Raw genomic sequence first — 18030 nt, 5'->3', positions numbered from 1 at the left:
AATTTTCTATTTCGCTGTCTTAAAAATGAGGTGCAATCGATATGCAAGAAGTGACGTGAATCAGAATTATTTTTCAGAATTCATCTAGGTTGTCCTTTACGTTCTTTTGAAATGCCTATAGTCTCAGCAGTGTCACGCACTTTGACTCGCCGGTCATCCAATACCATATCGTGCATTGATCAATGATTTCTGGTGCTGTTACACTTTTTGGACCTCCTTCACGTGGGTCATCTTCAAGACTGCTGCGGCCACGTTTAAACTCGGCAGTCCATTTCTTAATTGTCGAAAACGAAGGAGAAGAGTGCCCATAAACGTTTATGAACTTCGAATGAAATTTTTTGGCATTAAGCCTTCTTTTTCAAAGAATTTTATATCCGTACGATACTCAATTTTATCCTTTTCAGGGAATACAGACAACACCTTGGCTTCCGACAGCTGTATAAAAAAATTACTTGATAGAATGACTTGTAATTTCACAGCTTACGACAGATACCAACTGGAAAAAAAAAAAAAAAATCTTACCGATAGTGTTGCCATCTATGGTCGAGGCCGAGAACTCTTCAGACCACCCACGTATTTATGTACATAACACTTGTTTTCATTTTTCATTCGCCTTTTCAAGTTCATCACCGTGTTTCATGGTTGTCGACTGAAGCAACTTACATTATATAAATATCTTCGAAGACAGTATCAGAATCAAGGAGCAGCCAAAGGTCTTCGGTCGTCTACTGAACCAATACCGCTTCAGTGGAAGTTTGGTAATAAACATTTCCGTAATGGCACTCTGCCAATACGAACAGATAGTGATTGGGAACATAAGAAAGGAGTTATTTTCTCAGATTTCAATACAGATTATCAAGAAGGAGAATTTACACTGCATCCAGTAGTTCAATCGCGGTAGCTGCTTTTGGTTGCCAAAATTATCCTTATTATAGCGCAATGGGTCAGAATAAAAGAAATATTTCGCTGATACTACTGTGTTCGCATTGTTTGAGTCAGCTGCTCGTTTCTTTGCCTTCGATGGCAACCGAATTACCAGTTGACAGCAGGAGGGATCTATTTGAGAAAGCGATGAAATCGATATTAGAAATAGACCACTTACCCAAGGCGCTCTCCAAGCAAGAGTTACGATCCATTCCGGCTGCTACTTATATGGTAAATTTGTATCATCAGTTCAAAAATGAACAGCTGAGCTCCCTGCCGGATCAATGCGACAACGTCAGAAGCGTCTTCCCTCTACAAGGTAGGAGTCAGAGTTGCTTCTTTTACTCATACCCTAAGCATGTAAAGAAATAAAATAAAACATATCAGACATATATCTGCTTGATCTTAGAAACTATTTATGCATTAAATTAAATCGTGTTTAAATAAATTGAATTTATTGAAAATAATAAATGAAATCAAATTTATTAATTAAAATTAACAATTAATATTCATTTAAAGCGTGCTGATGTTGAGTTTAACGAAAATTCTTTGGCAACACTTTCATGATCTCCGTGTACCTTAGACCCTGCACAATGCAAACAAAAAGTAACTGCAGAAACAATGACAGCATTATATTCTCTAGTTCAATGCAGAATTTCTAGAGGTCGGATGACGAAGTTAAAGAAGTATTAATAATAAGAATTCCTTTGAGTGCATTTAATGTTCTTTTTTTTTATCTGAATAACGCGAATACTTCATGCCTGTATAGACCGTATTTCGTTCCCTTGTTCGGTTTACATTTTCAGTAGCACATGAATCTTCATTGTATTCATTCCGTAAAAGATTGCTGGTGCGTAAAATGATAAACAAAACGAATATTTACAATTTATTCGTCTTCATCCATAGTCTATGTACACCGTTGGCCATTATAAAGACGACAGTCCTATCATGCTCTCTCCTGCTGTTTCTGTCTTGGGAACAAAAAATCGCCCACCTTCTAGTATTATCTATTCAGGTGATTTTAGGTTATCTCCGATGTTTTATTTACTAAAAGTGAAGTCCTCGATTGTTATTTTAGGTAAACTATCTGATCTAACCACGTGGCCTAGCGACCGAAGCTATTTTCCGACGCATTTCAGTGATGACCTTTTCTTGTGTTCTGTGTGCAATGTTTGGTATCAGCAAAACTTTTCTGTAGCACTTGCTCTCGAAGGCCAATACTCTCTTCTCATCCTCCTTTAGTAATGTCCAACTTTCACATTCATATAGTGAGAGAGAAAGAGAGAGAGAGAGAGAGAGTTAAGAAATGTATCGCTGAGATTGTCCAGTAAGTAGTTGCTTTTTACTGCCCTTCCAACGCGGCTGTTACCTCTGAAGTGCAACAGCCGCGTTGCACTTCAGAGGTAACAGTGCAAGAGTTGTTTTAGCAATAACTGTTTTAATATCATGTTTAGACCAGCCATCTCGGTGTTGCGGCCTTGTCGAATAGATGAATATTTCTACTTCTTCCAATGTTTCATCAAAACTGAAATTCTCATAGGTTTATTTGCTAAAGACATCGTTTTTGATTTGTGACACCGATCATTATTGCAAAGTGGCCCTTATAACACTGTCTGTGATTCCTTGTAGTCGATGTTCATTCTCTGCTATTGGGCCAATGTCATCGGCAAATCTGAGAATATTGATTTTTTGCTACCAACTGCAATTCCAATACCACTGCTTTCCAAAGCCAAGTTTATTATACATTCCAAATATGGGTTAAAAAGCATCTGCGATATTATGAACTATAGTTTTCATTGATGTCTATTAACACAGTTATTGATCGTGATTAAAGTAACTCATAAAAAATAATCCTCCTCATCATTGTCAGTTAATCCAATGCTCATTGGGATCTGACAATTGTCAGTATTTTCAGTCATCTCGTTCTATCCGTCACCAGGTGACTCATAGCTTGCAAAACTTTCCACACCACTCCTTTATATCACCTACCCACACTCGTTTTGGCCATCCCCTCAATATTTATGGCGTCCATCCCACCGAGCATCAAAGTTTTCACCTTTCCGTCCTCATTCATCCCGCAGAATGTCCAAAGATTTCAGTTTCCTTCTACTTGTTGTCTGCATTGGTCTCTTTCCGATTTACTTATATATAAAGTTCTCCATTCGCTATCCCCTGAATTCATCCAGTTTTCAGAATAGAAATATAGCATCTTCTTGCGTATTTACCTCACAGCGTCGAGACTTTCACTTTGAATGTCTTAGATCTATAAAGAACGCATCCCCCATCTTGAAACGAAATTCGCATCATATTTTTCTTTATAGCCTCCATTGTTCTTTCAGAAAGAATGATAGATCTGCAAATGATATTATATCGTCTTGGTGGAATCCTCTCGTTGTCAAAATCAGTCCCCTTCTCTTCTCCAATTTCTCACGGCAAAAGATCTATCGGATTCTCATGCGTGCGGTAACATTCAAGTACAACTTCATGACTTAAGTTGTCAACTCTTTTCTGAACGCCGACCTACCAGACATCAGTAATCATGTTTTTACACAGAGATTTCCACCATAGTTAATCTTCACATTTATTGTAGAATATTCTCTGTCCTCTTTGAATCCAGCTTGTCCGTTCTCTAGAATTTTTTCAATTTGTTTCCTCATTCTTTTTCCTAATATCACCATAACTTCATTATCATAATGACTCGTTAGACAAACTGTTTTGTAATTTTTGCAGCCCAGTCTGCTTCCTTTTTTTGTGTGTGGATATCAATACTAACCGTGTCCATGATTTTGGTGCGTTCTCTTTAACCTGTCAACGTTGCATAACCGGCGCAGTTCATCTATCATAATGTCATCTCCATACTCAGCATCTCTGCAGAAATATTGTCATTCCCGTCACCTTTATGGCACTTCAGATGCCTTATTCTCTTTATTCCCTCTTCCATCTGTATTTCCGTCTCTCCGTCTTCACGCCGACCTGGTCAGCCGAGTGGTTAGCATATCCGAGCTCCAGCTAAGAGGGTGCGGGTTCGATTCCCACCAAGGCGATTAATGTTTGTGATTGTCCTACTAACGGTCTATCATATGTACCGCTGTAACCTGTGCCCTGGCACAGTATGATCTTTGGTGTCTTTGCAACATAGAAATCAAATAAAAAAATCCGCCTCATTTGTTGGAGGGAAGCGACTACCTTCAGTTCTTCCATTAAGATCGCTTTGGGGCCCTACCCACCTCCTCTCCCTCTCTGTCATGTGTAACTATGCGCCCTAATTTCTCAAACTCTTTCCCATTTCCTCTGTGAAAAGAAATAAACAATGTGGCCATAAAACATCAAGAAAAGCTGTTTATTATTAGATATCATTTAAACAACAATTTGACCGGTGATTCAGGACAATTCAGATTCTATCCAAGTATCTAGAATAGTCTGATAGGTAGAGTCGTAAAATATGGTCCGTTCCAAGGAATGCTGTTTTTTGAAGGTCACATGGGGTCACTTCATTGATGTTTAATTGCTGTAAATATTTGAATAGCTTCTTTGAAGTGCACCGATAACTATCGAAATGACCTTGGTGTATTTAAGCCACAGCCGACCAACTTCAATTGCCAGATCTCGATATTTAGTATTTTTTTCCAGTTTTTTGTTGATAATCTTGTTATCACTGGGTGCTGGGATATCAATAATCCAATCCTGTCGATGTTCGATAATTGTGATGTCAGGTCTATTGTGTTCCAAATGCTGATCAGTGAGTATTCTACTAAAGTCCCAGAGAATTTTTGCTGTTTCGTTTTCCAATACTGTCTCTATTTTATGTTGCCACCAATTATCAGAAGTAGGAGAGCCATATTTTTTTGCATACATGTTAATGAATCATTTTGGCCATTTAATCATGCCAGTATTTATAGTCAGTTTAACCTATATTGCTTCAGGCACTTTTTAGATGTTCTACAGTCTCATTTTTCTGATCGCATAATCTGCATTTGCTGTTATTATTGATATTCTTGTAGATAGGCTTATACGTTGGTGATACATAACTGTTAATTTTAAGGAAAGACAACGTATACTATTATATTAATTAAATAACTTTAATTAATACTTCCAATATTTCGGAAATGTTACATTACCATCTTCAGGGAACATAAAAATTAATGAATGCACGCAGGCACTAACACGGAACAAATATGGCTGAAGACAACAACTGAAGTCAGTCCTAGGTGCCACCTAGTTGGCCAAATTGGGGGGAGGGATTATTATTATTATTATTATTACTGCACAGACAGACCACGAAGTCAGAAGACTCACCGTGACGAACCCACACAATTCAAACATTATCTATCGTTCCTCGATGAATCCATTAACAGAAAATGCACTCGCAACTGATTCAGGCAAGCCATTCCATTCGTTAGCACTCTCCAAGCGAAATCTAAGATTATTTAACAATAAAAATCCTAATGATTAAGGCTTTCACTTGAATTATATTAAAGATACTCAAAATATTCTTTTTGCAAATAAATTTCTTTTTTTTTTTCCAGAAAATTTTAAACACCCCTCAATGCTGTTGTTTGACACAAGCTATATTCGTCCAACAGAAGTAATAAAAAAAATTCAATTGCATTTCGATAAAGAACAGCAACTGAAGTTAGGCGAAAATGCCAGTCAGCCGCAGTTAAATATAGTCTCAAAACTCTTCGGTATCACCCACAAAGAAAGAGTTGATTGTTTATCAGAAGTGAGCATAGATAAGAATTCAACAGGTTGGTTAAACATCGAATTCGAATTTACCTACTGGCCTGCGGCCCATGCATATAGAAGTCGTTATCTATTATTGGGAGTTCAGTTTGAGGCTATAAGTGAGTCAGGAAAACGTGCTGTTCTTGCCCTCAATAACGATTCGACAAATGGACAGTCATTTCTGGTTATCTTTTCGAAAGATTATCAACAGTCGGTTTACATGAAGAGAATCCAAGATGGAAACTTTATAAATGCAATGAGACCAGAACTTCCACTGAAGAAAAACGAAAGTCGAAAGAAAATGAGTTCGGCGATGAACTCAAGTGATGCTTATTTCCACCTAAACAAAGCAATCTCCGATATGGAAGAATTAGAAAGAATTTTGGAATTGGAGAAATTAAACGACACCGTAATATCTGTGTCGAAATCATCTGAACGTAGAGATACGTCGATGGAAGAAACTTATCCTGAAAATCCCGAGATCGATCAACAAATAAAGAATGGCACACTTTCTGAAGTTCCACAGCAGCATGGATGCAAAAGAAAGAACAAACCTATAGGGAAGAATAAAATAAGGAGTTCATTTAAACACTGCCAGCGAAAAAAATTATATATCAACTTGAAAAGAGTCTTCGATGAGCGCATAATTTATCCTGAATTCCTCGATATTGGTTATTGCTACGGAGGATGTGACTTAAGCCTATTAGAGGTCAGATTTCTCATTTACAGATTAACAAATATGCTCAATCATTAAAAATATAAATGTAATTACGAGGGGTCTGAAAGGTTCTCGGCCTAATAATGAAAAAACGAATTTATTATTTGAAAAATATTTTTATTTTTCAACATAATCTCCCTTAAGACTAATACATTTATTCCAGTGAAAGTCCATCACAATTATCCCATCCCTGGTTCTCAGTAAGATCTGAAAATACCCCTCTACAGCTGCAATCCTCTTGATTCGAAGAAAAACGCTGACCAGCGTTTTAGTTTTGGAGGGAAATGAAAGGCAGAGGGAGCTAAAATGCCTTTTGCTTATTAATTATCTTAGTCAATTATTAATTAAATTAATTAAATAGTCTTCTTTGGCGCGGAACAATCTGCTTCTGTCCACTGTTTCAGCTGATGTTTGGATTCTGGTGTGTAATGGTGAATCCAAGTCTCATCCATAGTAATAAATGGACGCACAAAATCAGTTTTGTTCTTGTTAAAACGCTGCAAGCACTGTTCAGAGATTTTCATGAGTGCGTTTTGGATCTGCTGTAAGGAAGCGCAGCACCCATTTTGCGCAAAGCTTTTTCATTTGCAATTCTTCGAGCAAAATATATCCCACACGTTCTTTTGAAATGCCTATAGTCTCAGCAGTTTCACACACTTTGACTCGCCGGTCATCCAATCGTATCGTGCACTTGATCAATGATTTCTGGTGTTGTTACAATTTTTGGACGTTCTTCACGTGGATCATGTTTCAAGGCTGGTAACGGCCACGTTTAAACTCGGCAGCTCATTTCTTAATTGTCGGACACGAAGAAGAAGAAGAGTGTTCATAAAATATTGTGATCTTCGAATGAATTTCTTTTGGCGGTTAAACCTTCTATTACAAAGGATTTTATAACCGCACGATTCTCAATTTTATTCATTTCAAGGGATACAGACAACACTTTTGCTTCCAACAGCTGTATAAAACAAACTACCTGATAGAACGATCGCAATTTCACATAGATGCTTAGGACAGATGTACCAACTTAAAACAAAAATCATAACGATGGTTTTGACATCTATGGTGGAGGCCGAGAACTTCTCAGACGACTCTCGTAATATTAGTCAATTAAAATAAGCGTTGTGTGAAAATTTCTTTTTGCAGTTTGTTCATTCAGAAAATTTGAATGATATAAAATAATATTTGTCATCGTAGCGTCTTTGACGTGTGTACATGTCAAAGACGGTACGGTGTTTGGGTAGTTATAACTAATAGTTTGTTCGACTGTTATTAGCTTTCAGAACACTTCGATATGCCTGTATCGATATCACGAGATTCCTAAAGAACTGGACACGTATCCTACTTCAGGACATGGAAAATTACGGCAAATCTATGGCATTTGTTAGTGAGTGCTCTTTACAAAACGTCGGTCCACCACATTACATCTCACACATGAAGTCGATTTGGATCCTCGACACAGATGCCGATTTATTAACACAGGGTCACAGTTCTATTCGAAAAACATTCCTAGACACTCGTGTTCCGTAACATGGCCGCATGTTGTCCTGGTTGAAGTGCGCATGATATTCAAGGCAAAAAATTGGCAGGAAGAAGTTGAAGGTAGACCGCACCATTCACCCCTTATTCTTTTTGTAGCAAAGGGCATAAAGCGTATTGTGTAAACATACTAAATTCCTGATAAACTGGTCGGAATTTCATGGTGATATGTTCGTGATGACGGCTCGCGTGTTAGTGTTTCGTGTATTATTGATGGTGAATTGTGAATTTGATTGATATGTTTTTTAGCCATTTATGCTTATTCATTACTAATAGTAGTTAATTGCTTGCTACCATAAACAGACACTTTATTTTTCCATAGTGGTTTATCCAGGTAAGTCAATTGAAATTACAAGGGCGATACGCTAGGCCTACTGCCGCTAGTATCGCAATTTTTTCATATCTTAATTATAAGCAACTGTCTATTTACTATCGTGACAAGGGCAAGGCATGTCCTACCCCACAGAACAGACTATGGGGCCAATCATGGAGGCACCCTATGAAGAACTAAATTTCAAAGAACTTCTGGCTATCTTCAAGCATGTAGGCAATCTACTGCACACTAAATGGCCAGGTAAAGTCGTAATTCATCAAATAAAAGAGATAATTCAGATGACCCTCAACTCTCTGAACTTCTTCCCAGTATCCATCAAGATAGCACCAGCGTAATAGAAACAACTGCTGATGGCAATTCCATTGCAGATCACAGCGATTATCAGGAGGTTCGCGCTCGCAAAAATCGCAAAACTGCAGTCTCTGAACCACCTAAAGCGGATCGAATGGAAGAATACGGTCCTGACCCGGACTCTCCTACCTCCTCAAGGGAAAAGACACCTCCAATTATTCTGCGAGAAAATAAAAAATGGATGTCCCTAAGGACTATGATGTCCAATTTAAAGATTTCATACAGTCAAGCAAAGAATGTCACAGAAGGTATTAAAATACAGCCTTGCTCAGTGATGGATTATCGAAGGTCGACTGGTTAATTGGATGCCAAAGGTATACAGTATCACACCTTTTCACTAGGATCAGAAAGAAACCTCAAGGTAGTAATCAGAGGTGTCTCGGAAGAAGTATCCATAGAAAAAGTGGTTTCAGATCTACACCACCAAGACCTCCCACCCGTTAAGGTCAGTAGAATGACCAAAAAAAACAAGACTCCAATGCCACTGGTTCTAATTCAGATCAGTCAAACTCATAAGCACATATATTATCTGACATCCATCTGTGGACTAAAAATTACTATAGAACCACTAAGAAAAAGAGCTTCAACAGGGCAGTGCCACAGATGTCAAAGATTTGGCCATGCCCAGAAGATGTGCAGGGCAGAATTCAGATGTCTAAAATGTGGGGTCATCCACCCAACAAATACATGCACTAAACCAAAATCTACCCAGGTGAAATGTGTCAATTGTGACGGTCCTCACACTGCCAATTACAAAGGAAGCGCTCAAAATCCAAGAAATAGAAAATCAGAAGCAGAAATATTTTCTTCTCGCTCAGCACACTTATGTCAGAGATTACTTCACAGTTTCCTGAAGTTCAATATAAAAGGTCAGATGCCTTTCAGACGAGGCCAGAGGTTCCCAAAAGAGTAACTCCGCAACAACAATCTAGGACATATGCGGATGTAACTCGTCCTAAACAGTCATTCGGTGAACAGACAACACCACACACAAATCTGACAGCTATCATTACCTCTTCTCTCGCAAATATTGGCTGTTGGATTTTAGCAGATCCAACCCTTCACAAAGCTCTACTAACAGATTTCTAAAGGACACACAAGCCATTATTTCAGCGCTCACTAATGAACAGTAACAAATTAAAACCAGAATCTCTAGAGATCATTGCGTGGAACGCAAACGGCCTGAGGAGTAATATTTTAGAAGTTACAAAATTTCTTCCAAAGACATCAACCAGATGTCCTTTTACTAAATGAGACGCACCTAAGACTTTCAGACAACCCCAAATTTTGTGGATACCAACTGTACAGAGCTGATAGACTGTCCCACAGAGGAGGAGGAGGCATGGCAATTTTCATTAAAAATTTCATCTCTCATCACTCCATAAACATCCCTTCTACCACCAACCTCGAGGTCACCGGCATTGAGGTTCTCACGAGTTCTGTCGGCGAATAAAAAATCTTCGCAGCATATCATCCTCCACAAAAATCATTACTGTTCGCGAATTTGAACGCCTTATTCGATACCGGAGAGCCTATCATTGTGGCAGGTAATTTAAATGCCAAGCATTGAACCTGGAATAGCCGTTCCACCAACGAAAATGGACAGATACTACAAAACTATGCCGGTTTCAACAACCTTCATGTAATAGGTCCCACTGATCCCACCCATCACAACACTTATGGTCGGGCTGATGTGTTGGACATAGCCCTATTGCAGCACATTAGACTCCAATACAATTTAATGACGATTAAAGATCTGTCATCAGACCATAACCCAATATGGTTAAAATTGGGAAACCTTGAAAAATTATCTCCCTCCCTCACTCATTCGCTCCTTGGGAAAGGCTCTACAAGGTACTTCCAAAATATATTGGTCCTGTTCCCATCATTAAATCAAAAGAGGAAATTGAAACAGCTGTTAAAAATCTAACAGAACAGATTAAAGCAGCCTGTGCAGCAGTTACTACCCCTGCAACTACCCGCAAATCCAACCACTTGCCAGAAGATATTATGAATCTGATTAGAGAAAAAAATAAGACTAAAAAAAGATACCACAACACCAGGGTGCCACAAGATAAACGGATCTTGAACAGGTTCAACTCTGCAGTGAGGCCCTCGTTGAATTCTATGGGCCCTCGTAGCCCATAGAACTCAACTCTGGGAAGAAACTGACCTCCATTTCTACTGATAACCACTCCATATGGAATCTCATCCGAAAGATCAAAAACAGAAATAAACCTCTTCCCCCCTCCAAGCAGATTCAGGTCTCATCCACACTGATGCCGATAAAGCCGAAGCAATAGCAAATCATCTTGAAAAACAATGTAAACCTGCATACAATCACCTCGATTTTAACCATATATACAAGATCCACCATATCGTCAGATATTCACTCAATTCTGCTCTCAGATATTCACTCAATTCTGCTCTCACATATTCCTCTCAAATTGCACCCACCTCACCTGCTGAAATATATGCTATTATTAAGAAGTTCAAGAACAAAAAGGCTCCTGGACTCGATGGTATCTCTAACAAAATAATAAAGTTTCTACCACGTAGAGCTATTGTCCATCTGACCAATATAATTAACTTCATCCTTCACTACAAACATTTCCCTTCCTATTGTAAACTGGCGGACATAATACCGATCCATAAAACTGGCAAAGATCCCAGATTGCCTCACAATTACAGACCAATATCAACCTCATCTCAAATCTCGGCAAAATTGCCGAGAAGGTAATTCTTACCAGACTCCAAGATTCAGTACTCCGACTAAATATCCTGCCTGAGGAGCAGTTTGGCTTCCGACAATCGCATAGTACGACGCAACAAATACACAGATTAGTGGAACACATCATCACGGGTTTTAACTAGCGTCAATGCACTGGGGCTGTTTTCCTTGACATAGCCAGTGCATTTGACAAGGTTTGGCATTATGGTTTGCTATACAAACTGATATCATCTGGTGTACCGATCGGAATCATTAATCTTATAAAGGCATACCTCTACAATAGGCGCATGTAAGTCAGGATGTGTGGGGTAGTCTCGACACAAAAAGGCATCTTGGCTGGAGTTCCACAAGGATCCTTACTAGCACCAATTCTGTTCTCCTTATACTTGTATGATATACCGCACAACCCATTATCTTCAATTAAAGCTCTATACGCTGATGATATAGCGATATTGGCCAGATCTTAGCCTCACCTAGTCAAGAAATTGCAAGAAAACCTACTGTTAATCGAACAATATTTCTCCAAAATGGCGACTACAAGTGAATCCCCTGAAGAGCGTAACCGTCCTATTCTCTAGAAGATCAGTGCTTCCCAAAAAAGATATTCTCCTTTTCAGCACTAAAATTCCGTGGAAAACTGAGATCAAATATCTTGGTGTAATGTTGGACAGAAAACTGACTTTCAGCTCCCCTATGAAGACTCTCTCTGCAAACACATCAAAAAACCATAGCCCAGCTCTACTCGCTAATTAACAGAAACAGTAAGCCGAGTACCAGAATCAAATTTCTCATATACAAACTGATAGTTCGTCCAATACTCATCTACGCTTCACCGGCCTGGAGTCATACTTCAAATACTAATATTCTCAAATTACAACGTATCCAGAATAAATGTCTCAGAATGATCCTGGGCGCCCCGTGGTTCATCCTAACTGTCCAGCTACATCGGGACACAAATGTCCCCTATATTTACACTTTCATGCAGACTATAGCAATCAAATTCTTCTCAGAAAGCATCTGTGCACCCTAACAATCTGATCCAACTGGCTGCAGATTATGACGCAATGGATTATTTCAAACATAAAAGACCTAAAGCCATTCTAAACTTCAACAACCTTCAACAACCTTGAGTGGGCTAGGAGGACTAATCTCCTAGCCCACTCAGGGCGAGCAATTAGCTCATAAACTTTCTCCACTCACAGTTTCTGTCAAGATAGCCGGAAATATGAAAAGCTTTTGCTTCACCCCTTATGTCAGTAAAGTTGATAGTTGATAGTCGATACTAAATTCCTGCACTTCTCTGTCGCTTTGTACTGTTGTGATCTAGCTTAATAAGAGGATTGAAGTGGTGAATCTGAGGCCCTGTTATTTCACGCGAACCGAGGGACAGAGGTACGATGAGAACTGCACGACATAGTTCCACGGGTGTCTAGTGCTGCTATGTCAGAGACTAACTTGGTCATCGCAGCTTATTTTTGTTGGACAGGCGGAATATTATCAGCGGTCTTGTACTAATGTCGTCTGTGATTGTACGTCGTTTGGTGTCACTGTTAGAGGAATGGTATTATGCAACTAGATAGCATCCTGCGTAGCGTAGGGCACAGCTTGCGCAGGTGCGCGTATGCTGGACTTTATAAGCCTGTCGATGCGTCCTCCTCTGAACCTAACATTTATTAACTATTTTTGGCAACATGTCCATTGATTTCATAATATTTTTCTAATTGGTTTCTGATTACTGAAATTGTTTCAACACATGAGGAGGAGACTTTTCAAGATACTTCTGCCAAACCGTTTGGGCTTCAACATCATCCTTTGTCGCTTGACCTTCCCCAATAAGGAACATATTTGAATGCAGCTGTTGTTTTCTAAGACATTAAATGAGAATTTAGAGGTAATGTCAACCACAACTTATTTATTGCTTGCGATGTCACATGTCGTTAGTTGCTTATTAATGGTAGATATCATATTGATCAGAGGGATGTTTGGAATATATTGGGCACTTTGCGTTCTAAAACGCTTTTCATTGAAATGCTGGGAATTCTATGTAGTGAGAAAACAAGGAAAGCATCTGTCGATGAATTGCAATATTAGGATACTTTCAAAAGTCTCTTTAAATGGAAACGATTAGGGACAATTAGCACAACATCGAGAAGTATTTTATTCCAGGGAGCTAATTAATTCAAAGCGAAAAATTGGATAGCAAAATAAAGTAATATTAAAGTTAAAAACTTTTAAAACCAAAGAAATAATAACCCCAACTGTTTCTCCCCTAATCTTTAACGCATTTACTATCCATTAAATCAGCACAGATTTTCTATTTAATATCAAAATAAATAAACAAATAAATAACTTCCAACCCGTTTTCTTCAGTACTCAAACCAACACCACGTTTATTGGTCATTTGTCTTTGAGTCATGGATGTGTGCTGAGAAAGATTTTTGAACGCTTTCTTGCAGATGCATCCATTCTATAGCTACATAAAATGAATAAGACACTACAAATAGCAACCTGTTTGCACTACTAAATACGCACAACACTGCTAGTAAACATAGGAGAGGTAGTTAAGACACGCAGTACTCGAACATAATAGTGAACTCAATTCGAAAATAGTAAACAAAACCACAACCAAAATTATTGCGAACTGAAACAAAAACGAAACCAAATATTTGACGAAAATCTGGCTTGTTCAGATTAATTTATTCGCTAGTGTATGAATGTATCATCATCATCAAATTCCTGCCATGTACCCTCAAGGGATGTACAGGATATGATAGTACTACTTGAAAAATTTACATTTTTACTAACTTCCTCTCTACAATTTTTCTCCATATCAATCTGTTGCCTAAAGACTCCAACATTATCAGATCTTATATTTCTATCTTCTAAAGCATTTTTACTGTATCAATCTACCTATATCTTGGTCTTCCTCTGAGTCTTTTTCCTACTAACCTGGCAGAGAACACTTGTTTTGCTAATTTTTCCTCGCACATTTAAGTAGCAATACCACCTGCAAACACATTACTGGATATTAACAATGTCAAGTTCTTTCCTAATATCCTCGTTTTTAATATGATATTGCCATTGATGCCATCTCTTCACACCCCTAATCTTTCTTAGGACTCTCATATCTGTGGTCTCTAGTCTTTGGTCAAGTGTTTTACTTCTTATCCGGCTTTCAGATCCATAAGTTAAAACTGGTTTGAACACTGTCTTGTATACAGCTAATTTAGTGTTTTGGTTAATTTCTCTCTTATTCCATATGAATTTATTCAATTGACTTCCTACCATACCAGCTTTGCTGATTCTGTTGTCTATTTCCATATTTAATTTACCCTCTTCACTAAAAATCGTGCCTAAGTAGCAGAAATGTTTTACTTGTTCCACAGGTTCTCCATTCATAACACAGTTGACCTTTTCAATGATCCTGCCTATTTTCATTGTCTTTGTCTTTTTATTGCTGACCTTCATACTATATATATTACAACAGTTATTCAATTTAGTCAGGGAATCTTGCTGACTTCTAGCAGATTTATTTAGAAGTATAACATCATCTGTATAAAGCATAGAGCTGAGATTAACATCTCCAATTTTGATATCATGTTTAATACCACTTTCCTTCATAATGCGATCCATATAGATAATGAATAACAGAGGGGATAATGTACATCCTTGTCTCACCAGATTTAACATTAAACCAACTTCCTGTACTTCCTTCAATTCTAACTGCTGACTTACAACTCAAATAAAGACTAAGTATTGCTTGATATAATGCCCCATTCACACCATACAACTGTAGTGTTTTGAATAGCTTCTCTCTTGGCACCTTGTCATATGCTTTTTCCAGATGTACAAAACTTAAATACAGATCTTTTTTTATATTCTCATGATTTCTCAACCATTTCTCGTAAAGTGAAAATCTGATGCTAACAGCCTCTCTTTGGCCTGAATCAAGCTTATTCTTCATCAAGCTTCTCTTCCACAATCCTTCTCAACCGTTTCGCAAGTATAAATCTTACCAGGAACACTCAATAGAGAAATATCCCTGTAATTCTCACATTCAGTAATATTTCCCTTGTCTATTGTCAGCAATATAAAAAAAATACCAACTCATTTGAATAGTTTTGAATTTTAAAAGATTAATAAAAATTTACATTGACTATTTTTTATTTCCTTTTCGGTTTGACATAGGTGAGAATATTTAAATAATTTGGATAAAAAATTCTCATATACTGTAGATTAAGCTCTATGTAATTTTTAACTTCCTCTCTCTTTCTCTCTGTCCAGGACAAGCTACTAACAAGTCATGCCTTCTTCCAGCTGAGGTCACGTGATTATTTGTCTCATGTTCCAGCACCGCCCTGTGCTCCGCTAAAGTTCTCACCAGGCAGTTTTCTATACCGTAAAGAACAATATTTGATTGCATTGCATACATTTAGATACATGATAGTGGATAAATGCGGTTGTGTATGATTAGAAGTGCCCTCTATTACCCTGGTTTGTAACCTTCTTACTTTTAATTAATTTGTAACCATTGAAAACCAGTAAGAAATAATGTCCTTTCTGTTGAATAGAAGAAAATAAAGCAATATAAATTTAAATGCATAAAAGCAGTCTGCATTTAATTCATATATTCGCCATGCAAAGTATTCCATTCCAATGTTGCACAGCAAGTTGATCCTTGACAGCGATGACTAGATTTCCTCGCTTTTGTTAAGAAATTATAATTTTGAAACCTGCAGCTGTGCATAACCTACCATGGAACACACTCTCAAATAAATAAAAATAAATACTAAATAGAATTAGAAGAATCATATCTTTTTATTTCGCCTGCAGCAGAAATGAACTCAGCAGTAATGAAAACCGAAGACGTGTGCTCTCTCTCCTGGAGTCTGCAGAGCTTAGTCGGTATCAAAAATGCACTTTTACTTGTTAGATCTGGGTTCGATTCTCATTAAAGAAAGCAATAACCTTGAAAATTTTCTTCATCTAAAAGTTGAGTTCATCAGTCACATATACAAAAGGAAGTTTTCTTACATCGTGCGCAACAAATGAGCTGGCTGTTGGTACATGTAGTATGTTATCACCATAACATGCAGTACTTGCCTCATTACTTTATTTACAGTGTAATTAATGGGCTAACAAAGTTCGTTTAACCTCTTGTAAAAGGACACGGAGTTACACAGTTTATGTTATTTATTAACTGCGCATGCAGTCTGCACGCCTCAATATTATTTCTTATGGTCATAACTTTGGAATGGAGTGACATAAATAAACCTAAATATGAAAACATTTTCTGGCGTTATTATGGTGGTGGAGAAAGTATTTCACTCAGTTTTAATTGACTTACAACGACAACTCCTGCAATCAATAATAATAATAATAATAATAATAATAATAATAATAATAATAATAATAATAATTTTTTTTTAAACATTTTATTATGTCTCAGTATAAATTACATACAATAATAATATTTACAATATTTACAATAAGGTTTATACAGAATTTTTGAATTTAGAATATAATAATCATAATAATAATAATAATTTTTTTTTTTTTTATAAACGACTTATTTGTTTTTACAATGAAAATGATAAGGTTTACTATCACACAGAGTATCTGCACACACACACAATGAAGAGCATATTATCTTTTCTGTACAGTACGAAATTTCGATATACAAAATGCAGAGTATATTTTATAAACATGAATATACATTTTTTTAAACTAGCTAAATATGGATTGGCACCAATGTGCACACAATTCATGATACAATGCAGTAATGCAGCATACACACACAATTCAATAATAATAATAATATTTTTTTTTTTTTTTACATTTTATTATGTCTCAGTATAAGTTACATACAATAATAATATTTACAGTATTTACAATAAGGATTATACAGAATTTTTTTTTTTTTTTTTTTTTTTTTTATGCCTCAGATGAATTGCATACATAGTTGCTGTAGTAATTATATGTATATAATATTTATAACGCATTACAAGTGTGTATAACAGATACTTGCAAGTTAGTAATTTTCTTCCTCGAAGCTTAGCAGAGCTTATCTGAGGAAGATAATAGATGACAGAGGGTGGTGGTTTCATGGTTGTGTTCCTATAGTGGTCACAAGCCAGGTGTTGATTTTACTGTTTGTTGATACGTGTTTGAAAGACTTTGACTGCTATTACAGTTTAACTTTTTTTTTTTTTTTTGTGCAAATAGGGTTGGATTTAGACATGGTGTGTTTGTTTCTTTGTGTTCTTGTAGTGGTAGTTTATTGAGAGGGGGTGTTGTCGTGGTTTGTGTGTGTGTGTATGTGTGGTGGGTGAGAGAGAAACAGGAATTGCTCTAATTTTCATTCTCGCTATAATATTTATATAGTGCCTGTTTCAGCTCTCTGTATGTTCCTAGGTATCTGTTGTCGAACGGCAGTTTGTTTATCATGTCAGGTACGTAGAAGTTTCGGGTGGCTTTGCCGTGGTGATTGTTGTACTTATATGTTATGTAGTTTGTTGACTGTGGTCTTGTTATTTGATATGTTGTTCTGGTTACTCTATATGTTGGGCTGTAGTAGTGTTTTAACATGACTGTGTAGTGGCGTAAGTGTTTCACCTTAAATATTTTGTGTTTTGTCCATGCTTCCTGCGTGAGAGTGGGTTGTTCCCAGAATATCAGTTTTATCATTTTATCTTGCAACCATTGTAG

At 37.2% G+C, this 18030-nt stretch overlaps 1 protein-coding gene across 1 annotated transcript; it reads left to right on the top strand.

The window, feature by feature from the left end:
* The first annotated feature begins 736 nt into the window (after nt 1-736).
* On the top strand, nt 737-15929 carry LOC150104453 (uncharacterized). Its single transcript, XM_090395623.1, has 3 exons — nt 737-1243; nt 5451-6358; nt 15607-15929. The coding sequence occupies exons 1-3, from the start codon at nt 940-942 to the stop codon at nt 15790-15792; spliced, it is 1398 nt and encodes a 465-aa protein (XP_090251749.1). The 5' UTR covers nt 737-939; the 3' UTR covers nt 15793-15929.
* The last annotated feature ends 2101 nt before the right edge of the window (nt 15930-18030 follow it).

This window comes from Typopeltis vanoorti, chromosome 7, assembly GCF_054136105.1.
Source record: "Typopeltis vanoorti isolate ZY-2024b chromosome 7, IOZ_Tvanoo_1.0, whole genome shotgun sequence".
Taxonomy (NCBI): domain Eukaryota; kingdom Metazoa; phylum Arthropoda; class Arachnida; order Uropygi; family Thelyphonidae; genus Typopeltis; species Typopeltis vanoorti.
This window is presented reverse-complemented; position numbering and strand designations above follow the sequence as displayed.

Excerpts from the sequence above, each read along its gene's own strand:
- LOC150104453 (XM_090395623.1), top strand. The coding sequence starts at position 940 with ATGGGTCAGAATAAAAGAAATATTTCGCTGATACTACTGTGTTCGCAT. Across the intron at positions 1,244-5,450 it reads AAGCGTCTTCCCTCTACAAG|AAAATTTTAAACACCCCTCA; the intron begins GTAGGAGTCAGA and ends TTTTTTTTCCAG. Across the intron at positions 6,359-15,606 it reads GTGACTTAAGCCTATTAGAG|GACAAGCTACTAACAAGTCA; the intron begins GTCAGATTTCTC and ends CTCTCTGTCCAG.